The sequence below is a fragment of the Glossina fuscipes genome, unplaced genomic scaffold (assembly GCF_014805625.2).
Source record: "Glossina fuscipes isolate IAEA_lab_2018 unplaced genomic scaffold, Yale_Gfus_2 28, whole genome shotgun sequence".
Taxonomy (NCBI): domain Eukaryota; kingdom Metazoa; phylum Arthropoda; class Insecta; order Diptera; family Glossinidae; genus Glossina; species Glossina fuscipes.
Window position 1 is genome coordinate 3,501,269 of NW_023998423.1, and position 13,496 is coordinate 3,514,764.

Here is a 13,496-nt window from a genome sequence, read left to right on the forward strand (position 1 = left end):
TTTATCGTTAAAGTACCCCCTCCTGGAAGTATGCATAGGGAACGTTATAAAACATAAATAATGTTTTTGAACTCAACAATCGAAGCTTATTAAGTCAACTATTAAATCGATTAATTGGATCGGCACGAATATATTTGACGTGCGAACTCGAGAAATGGACAAAGTTCGACTCAAGAGCACGACCGGTAACTATTGTGTCAAACTTTCTTCTCTGTCATTAGGAAATCGATATCTGGAAAAGTCTGGTAAACCATTAGAACTCTTTTGATGCCTATGTATTTTAGGCTTAATCGTTAGTACTTTAACATATTTGTCTGAGGAAAGTAATCCGATCACAACTATTTTCAATACCGTCGATACAAGTCAGTGTACTAAATTTGATAAAAAATTGCAGCCTATAGGTTAAATAAAAGAAAACAAGGTGGATAGACAAGCTGACAAAAAGATTTTGAATCGATCGGTATAATAAAAGATATATCTATTTCTTCTGGATGTTGCATTCATCCGCACTCACTTAATACACGCTTATACCGTAAGTGATGTAGGGTATAAAAATACGAAGAGATTGCGGACAATTTTTACATCCCACCTTATTCTCCAGGCAATGCCTCCTCGTTGCCATTTCTTTTTTTTTGATTGATGCAAGAGAAATTACCTAGCCTGCATTGCGGCCCATGCGGGTAACTTTAAGAAAGAAACAACCGTGTTATTCTTGCGCCAAGAAACATTTCGAGTGCTTGAAAAAAGCAAAAAAGAAACGTTGTGGCCAGCGACGGACTATATTTCAAATAACATTGACTTTCATTTGCACAGCTTTCATTAACGATAACCAATTTCTCAATGTATGCAATCATGACCCCAAAGCTAATTTTCTATGACGGGTTGTTATTTAGATGATGATTGCAGGAATATTGAGTTTATCGTTATTTACCATTAAACACATAGTAGGATTTGTTTAATCTCTTACGTTTCTGGTTTGAGTGTGCATGAAAGTGTTTGTTGTTTGCAAGATCTCAGCACTCGTTCAATGTTCTTGCTGTTGTGCTGTTATGGTTCCTCTCAAGCATGATTTTCATTTCAATGTTCTCTCTTACCATTTTTTCTGCGTAAAGATGAACCCATAAATTAAAATTGTTCAAGTTTTAGTGCAATGCAAGCGCACACAAATATATATATGTGTGTGTGTTGATGTGTGTGGGTGTGTTTCTTCTTTGAATACTGAGTATTGAAATAATGAATGCACAATGCCAAATGATGGGTATGGAGTTCGCTTGCCTAAGCCGAATTGCGAACTGGTGATATGCGAAAAAAAAAATATATTTCGCTTAAGTTTTTTATTCACGTTTTTCTTTTTTTCGCTTTCATTTGATTGCATTCTGTACTCTGTCTGTCATAATGAAAGGACAACCACAGCAGCAACAACTGCGGTATCCTACCGTATTGAACTACGGCAACAGCATTTAACTAGAAAACTGAGATTGCGTGTGCAAGTGCATAAGCATAAGTAGTTTTGTGAGTGAATGCTAGCGTGCGTTTGAGTATTTGTTTCTGGTAAATAAAAGAAAACAAAAACACGAGAGACTTGTAAGTTGTAATTTTTCTTTTAATCTCAAGATTCCTTAATATATATTGTTAAGATGTAATTGTGTGCCAACAACAACACAAGCACAACACAGTACACTACATTCTTTATGGTTTATAATAAGAAAAAAATTATAAAAATAAAACAAAAAAAAAAAAAAGAGCATAAGAGCGAAACAAACAAAGCCATTAATTCAACGACTTGAAGAAATTTTCATAGTTTAAGTGATTTGGTGGGAAGAAAAAAAGGCGTTCAAATAAAAAAGACATTGGAAGCAAATTTGTTAAGCAAAATAAAAAAACTCTTCAAAAACAATGAAAGAAAAAAAATACATGAGAAAACTATATACGCCGCCTTCAGGCCGATCTACGTTACGTACCCACCATCTTCGTTTAACATAATTGTTGGTGCGACGTAAATGCCATAATGATGGAAAAGCATAATCATACAAGAAGAAGTGAGCAGCACATGTGGAATCCTACAAGTGAATAAAATTCGATAAACCAAGAATTTGAGGCAGTGATTGAGCCAATTACGCGGCCAGATCATAAACCGTGATTTAACCGTTAAATAATCACGATTAAAACCGTTGTTTAAAAAATCATAATCGCCGTTCGCGCACGAATGTTTAAAAGCGTGTCGAGAAACGTAATCCATATCCGTGGTCACAATTCCAGGACGAACAAGGTTCACCAATAGCGTTCGGCAATGCAGCGTATTCACTGCAGCATACTCACTGCAGCGATAGAACCAGCAGCCTTCTCAAAAAATGCTGCCAGCCGCCAAACTGACACTAGTCAATGTTGGGATTCTAGATGCGACAACTTTGCTTGCTTATATCTTTTTTTTTCTGTTAAATGTTTCAATACGTTGTGTGTTGTTTCCAATCTATGTACTCGCGGCGCATCATGAAGCTGTCGGCCGAGGAAAACAATTAGCGGAAAAGCAGGTTAACTGATTAAAAATGAACCCTTGAGCTTAAGTAATCAATATGCTCAGTCGGACAAGAACATATGAGTCGAAAGAGAATATTAGAGTTGAGAAATCAACAAATTCTAGTTCAGTTCGATTAGATTTCCTAAAAACTCCACTTTTGGAAGGTAGCAGCCTGCTTTTGAACTTGATTGCATCTTGGAAAACATATTTCGCACAGCTTTCAAATTTGAATAGCAGTTTTTTGGAAATATATTCACGGAATTGAAAATTACAGAGAGAAATGTGAACAGAATTTTGGCGATTTCTGAGGTTGTTCTAGCCTTCTTCATACTGACAGTTTGGAAAGTCAAACTTTTAGTCGATCAAGGAGTTGAGGCACATTTCAACTTCTTATCTTCATTTTTGAGACTCGGAAGATTCCCAAAATTTACCTGTTGACAGGTTTTCCTAAATATAGGTACACAATATCACATTTTTATCAACATAGTAAGAAGTGGAGTGTTGCGTAAAAAAAGAGTAAACCTATTCATTCGTCGCATTATATTTTCTTCTTCTTCTTCTGCGAGTCACCAGATCAACAACAGATGATTGACAGAGTTGAGTAAAAATACCATATGGTGTAGTGGTTAGGACGTTTGGCAATTGCTCTGGCCAAATATTGCACTTTCTTATGTGTGCAACGTATGAAGTACTGATAGCTGCATTATATCATTATAAACCAATACATAAATTTGTGATTTCCAATAAAATAAATCCAACAAAGTCACCAACGTTTAGAAAAAAAGAAAAAACAAAATAAAGCCAAAATGAATTCAATGCAGAAATCAATCCCAGTGATTCCAACATTAAGATTTTTGTCCTTTAATCAGGATTACAATTTCTTTAAACTTCATATTGGCTTCGAAAATAAATATTTTTCCTTGTTTATGTTGTATATTTCTTTGAGCTGAATACGAAATTCAGTGTAACTTTTCTTCCAAGAATAAAAGAACAGAAAACTTTTTCATTTCGCTTAAAATCTTTTGAATAAATTATGATTTACAATGAAGAAGAACAAGTTAAGATTTTATTTATTTTTAATTTTTTTTTTTTCTTTTGACTTGTAAAATGATGATAAACCCAAGGCGGTCTGGATTTTAATGATAAGATTTGTTTTCTTTTTTAAATATAAAATTCATCAAGATTTGAAGTTTTTTGTAATAAATTATAAACGGAGGGAAGAACGCTTTTAATAAATTTGATAATAAAAACAATTTTCGTTTATGTTTTACAATAATAAACAGCACATGCCGCCCTCATGCCCACTATTAACATCTAGTTAGTGATGTCATTTTATGTGGCAAAAATAATTTTTGTTTAAACACCGTTGTATTGTTTGGCTCTTGCCCGAAAAACGCTGTTGCTATTGCTGTTGCTGTTCTTGCCTCTTATCTGATGGTCATTAAAAGTAAATCAACCTTAATGCCAAAACATAAAAAAAGAAGAAACACTTTCTGAGTAAACAACCTTCAACTAAAAAGCAGGCGAAAAAGCATTATCCAAATGTAAATAGAAAAGCTCATCAGACAGACAGAAAACAACGAAAAAAACAACAACAAAAATTTAGCGACAAATAATGTACACAGAGACTAACAACGCTAAGCAACGAAGGAATGAATAAGTGAATGAATCTGAGTAGTAGGAATCACTTAAGTAGAAGTTTTTTTTTGGTCAGAGATTTTTGCAAAAAAAAAGGTGAACACTTTTGCCGGATTTTATAAAATACATTTTAGATTACAGTTCGTTATTGTTGCGAATTTTGTTATCATGACACAATTAATTCAATAAACTTGGATTTATTTATTTATTTTATTTTTTCTTTTTTTAACAAGCAAATACACATCATCAGTAAGAGAAGCTCCCGAGTAAAACAAGCAGGGCGATCTGAAATACAAATAAGCGTATAAAAATTGGCTACATCTGAGAATAAGCGTCTGTGATTTTGAATAATTTGTATAAAAATTCCAAATTGAGAATTGTAAACAAATGTGGACGCTTCTTCTCAGATGTTTGGAATTTTTATTGTTTTGCACTACTTTTCATCACTCCAGTGACGTTATTTTTCTTAATAGGACGCCATCGGATCGGAGTCACTTCCATTTCAGGTTTAATCCTTTGAACAAAATTTGAATCCAATTCTCTTTAGCTTTCATCTGAATTCCGACTTAGAATCGAAAAAAAATTTGAAAATCAACATATTTGGTTAAAATCTGCTATCCCCGGCTAAGGCGTTTGCGTCCCAAGTCATTCGAAGCCTACTCTGATTATCTCAAACAAACGTTGTACAAAAGCTGAATATAGTTCCTTCCTTGCATATTTATCTAAAATGTAATTTTTTCGATATTATGAATATATCTACGACCAAGCATGCTAAAAATAACTAGGGAGCAGTAGGTTTCTCTTGGAATAAACATTAAATTAATTGATGTTGAGTAGCTTTTATGTATGAATTTTGAATACAAACCTCTTTCTTCTCTAGAGTGATCAGAAAACGATATTTAATTCTTAGTAATTCTTAATAATTTTGGCAACTACGTTACTTCTTCATTGTTTCATTCATTCGATTTACCGAGATATGATAAAATCTCATTGGTTTTGTCTAAATATTACATCTTTTTTAGAAGTTGAAATGCAGTAAAGTTTCTTTTAATGCGATTTCCATATTTATGCACACATTTTTAGTGAAAGCATTTCTATCAGCACACATCAGAAAGCACTATTCTATAGAGAGAGAAAACGCTTTAACCTTTCTTTCATTTTTGATGTCAAAAAGAAAAATTTTGAAATTATATTTTATATCAGATGTGATTATTGTTTCATAGCCGGTTTAATATTTTTAAATTTCAGTGCACCGCAGTATTAATAAACATTCCGGATTTATGAACTACACAATTTAAGCAGTGGCTAGCGTTTACGTCCAGAAATTTTTATAATGAAATTTTGAAACTGATAGGTGTTTCATAGGTGTCTGTTTTAATCACTGTTCTGAAAATTTTTATTATAACTCCGTACGTAGCTACTTCTGCGCCATTAATATTACTTTTCATTTCAAGCCGACAAATAAAGTTGAAGAAAACAAAAAGCGAAAACGAAAAATAAATGGAGCTCTCGTTAAAATTGTATACATAGGTAGCTCATAATAACAAGCTATAAGAAAAATGTAGGCAAGAATTTTCCCATAAATCAGGGAACATCGCCGCTGAGAACTAATCAAAGGAAAATTTCTTCCAATTATTATTTCATTTAGGGTAACCATCCTTGTTCTGCCGCAAAATTGCCGCAAATTGACGAAAACAATGATTAGTTTCAATTTAGATCTTCCGTTTAGATCTTTTTTACCACAAATGAATCCCACAACGTAGCATTCTCGGACAAAACTGCAGCATCTCGTACGCATGTGAAGCGAAAAATGCTTTAAAATTTTTTAGTTATTTTTGTAATTTATTACTTCTGTCCAAAATTCAGACAGTTTTACGCCAATTTTTACAAAACTAGTTTTCTTCAATTTCTAATTGCATACTCTATGAAATTTCATCTTTAATTCGACCGCCTAAAACCAGACTTCACTGTATGTATTTATCCCGTATATAATTGTTTATAGCCCTTTGAAGGTCGCTTTGTTAAAACAAGCAAGAAATTAATGAATCGTGAAAAGAATTTAATTAAATTTGCGACAGTTCTCTCTCAGGTAATCAAAATAAACGCTTAATAAAAGTCTATTCCACAGGGTGCTTTTCGCATTTTCTATAATTTGTGGAATTTAAGCTGTAGGTTCTTTTATTAAAAAAACAATTTTACGATATCTCGTTGATATAGCTTAGGTTGGCGGCAACATTGTAAGGAATTTTATAATGGTGACATTTACTTTAATCATAAATGATAATAGTATTTTTCTAGTAACTCATTACTTATTTAGTTCACAATTTAGGTGGAATTAATTCAGAGGCGAAAACGTTTGATTTTTAATCCACTTTAATCTTTGTAAATTTCATTAATCATTTACCGGCACTTTTTTAACACATATTTGAGCATTTGCTTTGTATTTTACAAAATTCAATTGAATTTATAAAGATGCAATTCAAATATGGCTCATTTTGAGGCAATCTGTGATACCGTCAACCTTGATTTTATATAACTTACCTTTTATTAGAAATCTATTTATTCATTATACAAACTATTACAGAAAATATTCTGGTGTTATTCGGCCACAAAGCTTCATGCACTCCTTTGAAATTATTTTTTTAAAGAAATTTATATATCCAAAATATAACTTTACATATTAATAATAAGCAATAAAAAATGTAAACCGCACATTTTAGTTCCTACTCAAATAAACAAAATTACAAAATTCATTTGACAACCAGATATCAGCTGCTTTATTAACACGTGTTCAATGTTGCCATATTATTTCGGTATTTTTGCATTTCAGAGTAACTTTGTATAGAATGCAATCATCTCATATATAAACTAAGGGAAAAGTCTTATATCGCATGCTATATTTAATTATATCGGACATAATTTGCTGATTTAACTAAAGAAATAAGGAAATTTTATATGAAAACATGGATTTATTAAAAAAAAATAAACACTAGATACTAAATATCCTTAAGTTTTCACTACTTTCCCGATGGCCTTGCATTTTAACAGAGGTGTCCCTTTGTTTTGCCGACAGACTAATTTCGTTACCGTTTAACTATTTATATTCTAGTTCCCCTACTTTGCTTAGTGTTCGAATGTTAACTTTCCTAATATGAGCACATGTGTGGTGAAACGCGCCATATTATGGCTTTGCTAAAAGTAGCGCAATAAGCATTTTTTCTTTCTTTTCAACTTTTCTATTACTGGAGATCACAGCATGTGAAATAATTCCAGACTGTTAGAACAACGTTATTACGAATACAAAGCCCAAATCGGCTAGCGACGCCGAGGAACGTCCAAAATAATCTGAGAATGCGTACCAAGAAATATGACACCCATTTTCTATTATTTACAGTAGTTGGCAGGATCACCTCGGAAACACAACTTCTCTCAGCTAGTCACCGCTACTTGGAAACCAAATACTTAGTCAATTATTGCCAAAACGCCCAAAACAGAAACATATAAATTTATATCACATACAAGAAATCTTCATCCAACAAATATTCCCAAAATGGTACTGCAATATTTACTTGTTAAAATATATGGGAGGCCCTGCAGGTAATTTCGCGTTCCTCCGCTTTATTCACTGAAATTAATCTTCAAAATAATAAAGGCACATATTTTTGTTTTCACTTCAAGCCAAATTAAAATTTTTATTTATTAAGGCAATTTTTAAGGTTGTGTCTGCCAAGAACTTGAAGTTACACCGTATTATAAATTTTATCGGAATATAGACGAAGGATCTATAAACAGAAAAGATTGTTATAATGTACACATAAAATTGTTTGCAGTATATACCTAAAACAGAATCGTTGCCAATTTAATCCAGTTTACTTAGAACGCGCACGCATCTTTCTGCGTTTACGCTTCAACCTCCTCATACGCTTTTTGCGCCACTGGAAATAAAAGAAAAGAAATACAATATACTATAAATTCGGTCCCATGCGTTCTAGTTTCATTGTTCTTTGCATGAAAAATGGCTGACTCAAAATGAAAAAAAACAAAATCAATAATCTTCTGCACAATAAGGAGCTTTTATGTTGTTAAATTATTGCGCAGTACTTTATTTTATTTTTTCTTGCTCAAATTTATTCCACTTTTGTTTATTTTAAATCTTTACCTTAGCTCTCATTTTTTCTTCTGTTCACGACGAAAGTCTGAAACGAAAGAATTTTCTCGTGATAAAATTGCCGGAAGTTCCCTGCCTTATATTAACAGAGTTGCCTGATGTAAGTCTTTGATGCAAATTTACACATACTTTTTGAAAAAGAACATAAAGACGTGACTAGGTTATCGTTTTTTGTCTTATTAACTTATTAAAAACATCTGATCATAAACATACGTTACCTGCCATACTTGCCATACTTGCTCTTTTTTATTTCATATGTAAAAAGAAATGTGCAAATTTTAGATGACACCGCTCCCGCTTACATAAAAAAAATGTTGGTGTATTGATAGTATAAATAAAATAAGATAGAGTATCGTAATTTTTACTGATAACTTTCATTAAGAAGGAAGACTATATGCGGATTATTACTTTGTTACGTTGCGTCTGAATAAGCTACCACAATAACTGAACTGAGTTAGCTTAAGCAATAAGTTAACTTTCATATATCTTGCGTTAATAACTTCTTCTTTAGAAAAGAATGTAAAATAGGAGATTGAAAAATTATTCGTTTTATTGTATTAGTTCTTATGTTTGTACTTTCAATAATATTAATTAGAATTTTATTATGATATGAATTAGTTGGATTAGTTTAGTAATTAATTATTTTTAAAACGTGCGAAATGTTTAAAACACGGAATCTCTTAATTCTGCAAATTATGAAAAACGAAATTATATTTTTTATTTGGGTATAATAAAAATTAATTTTATTGTAATAATAATTTAATTAATAAGTTTTTTTATTCTGTGTTATTTAATTGAATAGATACTTTCTTATTATTATTTATAATTAAGTGTGTAAATCTAAAAATAATAAATGGTTTACAAAAAGAAATAATAAGAAAAACATTTCAAGAGAAAAAATTGTACTCTCGGCAAAGTTAAAGGCAGCTTTTCTAAGAATTTGACAGCAAAGTAGATTTTACTCTCAGAAATAGAATTTTACTTTTAGACAAGTTTTCTTATGAGTAAATGGCCAGAAGTTTCTTACTTTTTACAAACCAAGTTGCCAGATTTGAAATTTGCTACTTTTACGATATTATCTTTTAACAAAACCAGAGTTGTGTTTAACTGTGTTTTATATATTGCAGTTTTGTTGAATTCATGCAGACGTTTGTTACACGATTTTAACGGTTATTTTTTATTTGCATTTTTCTCTTTCAGACATTTTGTGTGGTTTCAAAGCGTTTTCGCAAAAATTACATACATCGTTTTACAGGCACAAAAAGTTTATTCCTATTCCATCCGTGGAGTGCTCCACGTCGTGTCTGCGTTTATATAGCAACGAATCAGTATTTCGATTATTGCGTTATGGCCACTATATTATTTAATTGCATTTTTTTAGCAATGACCGAAACGGTTGAAGAAGCGGAGTAAGTTTTTCAAAATAATATCTAACGTCTTCATTCCGATGTTTAATCTTTCCTCTGTTTATTTATTTAAGATACATCTTCCTAGCCATTTACAGCATAGAGATGGTAATAAAAATCATTGCCAAAGGTTTTCTACTCAACAAATATACCTATCTACGTAATCCGTGGAATTGGTTGGATTTTGTGGTAATTACCAGCGGTTATGCAACTATTGGGATGGAAGTGGGCAATTTGGCGGGATTACGAACGTTTCGTGTACTAAGAGCTTTAAAGACTGTTTCAATAATGCCGGGTCTTAAGACCATCATCAATGCATTGCTGCATTCGTTTCGCCAGTTGGCTGAAGTTATGACTTTGACCATATTTTGCCTTATGGTTTTTGCACTTTTTGCTCTACAGGTGGATATCTCCTAAATCCTATGATGAATAAATCATATAAATTTTAACCATTTGTCGCTTGTTTTTTTTTTTTGTAAACAAGGTTTACATGGGTGAACTGAGAAACAAATGTGTTAGAAATTTACCAGACGATTGGGTGAACACAACAGACGGAGAATGGAAATTGTAAGTGGATTTCGGCATTTGTAAGAAATTATATTTTTATCAAATTATTTTCTAGATGGATAAACGACACCGACAATTGGTTGTACGATGATGAAGAGTTGCCCATGCTATGTGGTAATATAACCGGTGCTCGACATTGTCCGGAAGATTTTACCTGTTTATGCGTGGGCGAGAATCCCAATCATGGATATACCAATTTCGATAATTTCATGTGGTCCATGTTAACAACATTTCAATTGATAACCTTGGACTATTGGGAGAATGTCTATAACATGGTTTTAGCCACTTCCGGGCCAATGTCTGTCTCCTTTTTCACGGTGGTTGTGTTCTTTGGCTCGTTCTACTTAATTAATCTCATGTTAGCCGTAGTCGCTCTCAGTTACGAAGAGGAGGCCGAAATAACGAATGAGGTAAATCTTATAGATTTTTGATTTGAGATTTGAAAATTGAAATTTTCCACTCGTTGCAGGAACGTAAAAAAGACTTGTTGGATCATCGGTAAATATCACTTTTTTCCAAAAAAAAAGCACAGAAATGGCACACATTTTCTGATTGATTTTAAACGCTTACGTATCCAGAAATTTATCTCATATTTCAAAATTTATATATATATATATATATTTATATGGATATGTGATATATTGGCTTTGAAAAGAAGTTCATTTTGTACATAGGTTCTTTTAAGAACGCGCCAGGTCAAGGAGCGTCTTCTTCTTGACCATTTTACTTAAACACAATTGCTTGCCTTCCGTGACCATGTATGCCATAAAATCATTCATTTTTCCAGTGATTGGTTCTGTTGTAGGGCCATAAAAGAGACCTTTACCCATGTTTGTAAAATCACGGTTAAAGTTCGCTCTATATGGTTTTTGGAAAGAGCTTTTCATCTCTGGTCGTATTTCCACCGGTTTCTGTTTTAAATGCTCCAGTTTAAATTGCTCTTCTGCTACGAACGAGTCGAGAGAACTATTGCAGTGAAACCTGCACATATACCCACATGAGTAATAAAATTTCGAATTTCTAGAAAATGTTTAATATTTATATATATGTATGTATGCAATACATTTAAGAATTTTTTAGTATTTTAATTAAACGAAAATTATATAAAAGATCCTTTGACTTAGAAACAGTTGTAGAATTCTTCTGTTTGAAACAATTGATTGGGAAGGTCCTCCCTTTGACTTATTTATAAACTATTTATCTTTTGTTTCATATTTAAAGTAATCAACTAAGTTCCGTTTGTTATTCTTCCCTCGCTAGGCACTGTGCTTTTTTCAATTAACTGCGTTTGCAGGGTCTTACCAAATCTAGGAAATCAGGCTTCGAAAAGAAAAATTGTAATCTTGTAAAAAAGTGCAAAAGAAGATCGTCGATCGGCGATGCGTGAAAGTGATGCCTAGAAACCGTCACTTTTCGAAGTTACCTCCACTTCTTTTTCTTGCCATTTCCGAAAGTAAATTTTGCTCCCATAAAAGAAACCCATCATGCAAAAGAAATACGTTATGCAGTCATAGACGAGTTAGACGCCTCTGAGTTTGAGAAGCTTGACTTTATAAAGCCCCGATTATTTACTACTTTCAGATCTTATTCTTAACTATTTTGAATCTCAATCCAGTTTAGTTTGCGTTTAACGAACCTTCACGAAAAGAAATCCATAAGCAATTTTCCATGCCTTTTATTCTCACATTTTCATTTTTTCTTTCATTTGACACACTTCTGCTGCCTCGCCCTTGACGTCATCTGTTTTGATCACATTTCCGTATTTCACGTATGTTCATATAGGGCTGCGATCGCACTTGTGTTTTGCATTTCCTTAACAAGTCTTTATGTAAAATACTGAAATTTATTTCTCGTAACAAATATTAGCGCAAAACATTTATTCGAATTAAGCTTTTCATACTCTTCACTTGCACATGTGGTACAAGAGTATATTAAGTTTTCGCGGATTTATGGAACAGTCAGAAAACCCACTTGAGTTAGCCGCACTTTTTCTTATACTGATCGACTCGGAATCATTTTCTGAATCCGTCCAAGTTTATCCGTCCTTATGTCCTTATATTTTTGTTTTCAGAGTACCGGTTGTAATGTTTGGGATAATTTGGTGAAATTTGATACATTGACGTGCAGTGGATCGAGTCGGACCACTTTTCCCGTAATTTTAGGATGGTGTAGGATTTAGGATGGCGGGCCGTGCCCCACTATACCCTATTTGCTTGTTATGTTTTCCTTTATGACATTTGCACTTTCACCTAGTTTTCGTTTTCTTGTATCTGATCGCGATTACTGTAAATTAAAAATATTTCATTTTATTATTATTTAGTGATGATTCGACTTTTAGCTTCGACCCGTCCGTTTTAAATGTGAAAAAGCTAAATAAAAACAATAAAAAGAAAATTGATTCACGTAAAGGTGTTCTATTGGCCTCCTATAGTAAAAAGAAAACACGTCGGAAAAAGATTAAAGGATCCGCAGGAGGTGGTAAGGATGTTGGAAATAGTAGTAATCACGAAAGCAATGGCAATGAAACGGTAAGAAAATTGCAATTTTCTAAGAGAAACGATTTTAATGAAAAACTTTCGGTTCTTTTGAGCAGCCTACAAAGAATCATTCGAGTGCGTCTAGTCCTAGCCATAGTCCTCGGCATAGTTCTACCGAACGGCCGACCGATTTAGCTTTAAATTTACCGCAGAAGCAGAACCAGCAGCAACAGCGGCAGCAGCAAAAGAATTCCGATCTCGTACGAAAAGATGGGACGCAGCAGAAGCAAACACGTATTTGTTTTCAAGATGAGACGCAAAAAAGTTCCAATATGTTGCAACCGCCAACGGGTGGAGCTTATAGAGGCCAATTGCAGCTGAGCAGTCGTCAAGCTAGTTCTAATTCTAGTGTGGGCGGTGGTGTGAATCGTGAGTCTTCGCAAGATGATTCGGGCGTGGTAGACGATCATGAAGAGCAGGACATAACTGGATCCGAAATGGTTCATGTTTCTACGGTGGAGTTACAAAATGAGCTGACACCGGTTACGTTGGCTTTGTCGCCGCGGGAAGTGCGCCTTATAAAATGCAATGGCAACATTGCTAGGATTAAAAAGCATAATATTTATGCTTTACATCCGGAATATTCATCAGAAATTGTTGTGATCGGTAAGTAAGATTAGCGAGGGACAGAATTGAATGATTGTGCATATACATGGTTAAGA

General features: G+C 33.2%; 2 protein-coding genes and 1 long non-coding RNA gene across 8 annotated transcripts in view; 1 reads left to right on the forward strand and 2 right to left on the reverse strand.

Annotated features, from left to right (window-relative positions):
- LOC119636174 (mitochondrial thiamine pyrophosphate carrier) overlaps positions 1–6,904 on the reverse strand; it is a 70,762-nt gene extending 63,858 nt beyond the window's left edge. The window contains exon 1 of the mRNA XM_038031367.1: positions 6,698–6,904. The gene's annotated coding sequence lies outside the window, so the exon portion shown is untranslated. The remainder of the gene's footprint in view (positions 1–6,697) is intronic.
- The window catches only part of LOC119636173 (sodium channel protein 60E), a 158,973-nt gene that overhangs the window by 116,925 nt on the left and 28,552 nt on the right, over positions 1–13,496 (forward strand). For all 6 annotated transcript variants that reach the window (XM_038031361.1, XM_038031362.1, XM_038031364.1 and 3 more), the window contains exons 3-9: positions 9,525–9,733; positions 9,805–10,132; positions 10,215–10,297; positions 10,353–10,707; positions 10,767–10,795; positions 12,618–12,825; positions 12,891–13,440. In XM_038031361.1, coding sequence (XP_037887289.1) covers positions 9,525–9,733; positions 9,805–10,132; positions 10,215–10,297; positions 10,353–10,707; positions 10,767–10,795; positions 12,618–12,825; positions 12,891–13,440 — 1,762 coding nt within the window. The remainder of the gene's footprint in view (positions 1–9,524; positions 9,734–9,804; positions 10,133–10,214; positions 10,298–10,352; positions 10,708–10,766; positions 10,796–12,617; positions 12,826–12,890; positions 13,441–13,496) is intronic.
- LOC119636175 lies at positions 7,816–8,424 on the reverse strand. The gene is made up of 3 exons (XR_005247130.1): positions 8,316–8,424; positions 7,994–8,091; positions 7,816–7,938 (listed from the first exon to the last, which is right to left on the reverse strand). It is a non-coding gene; the product is annotated as an uncharacterized LOC119636175 (long non-coding RNA).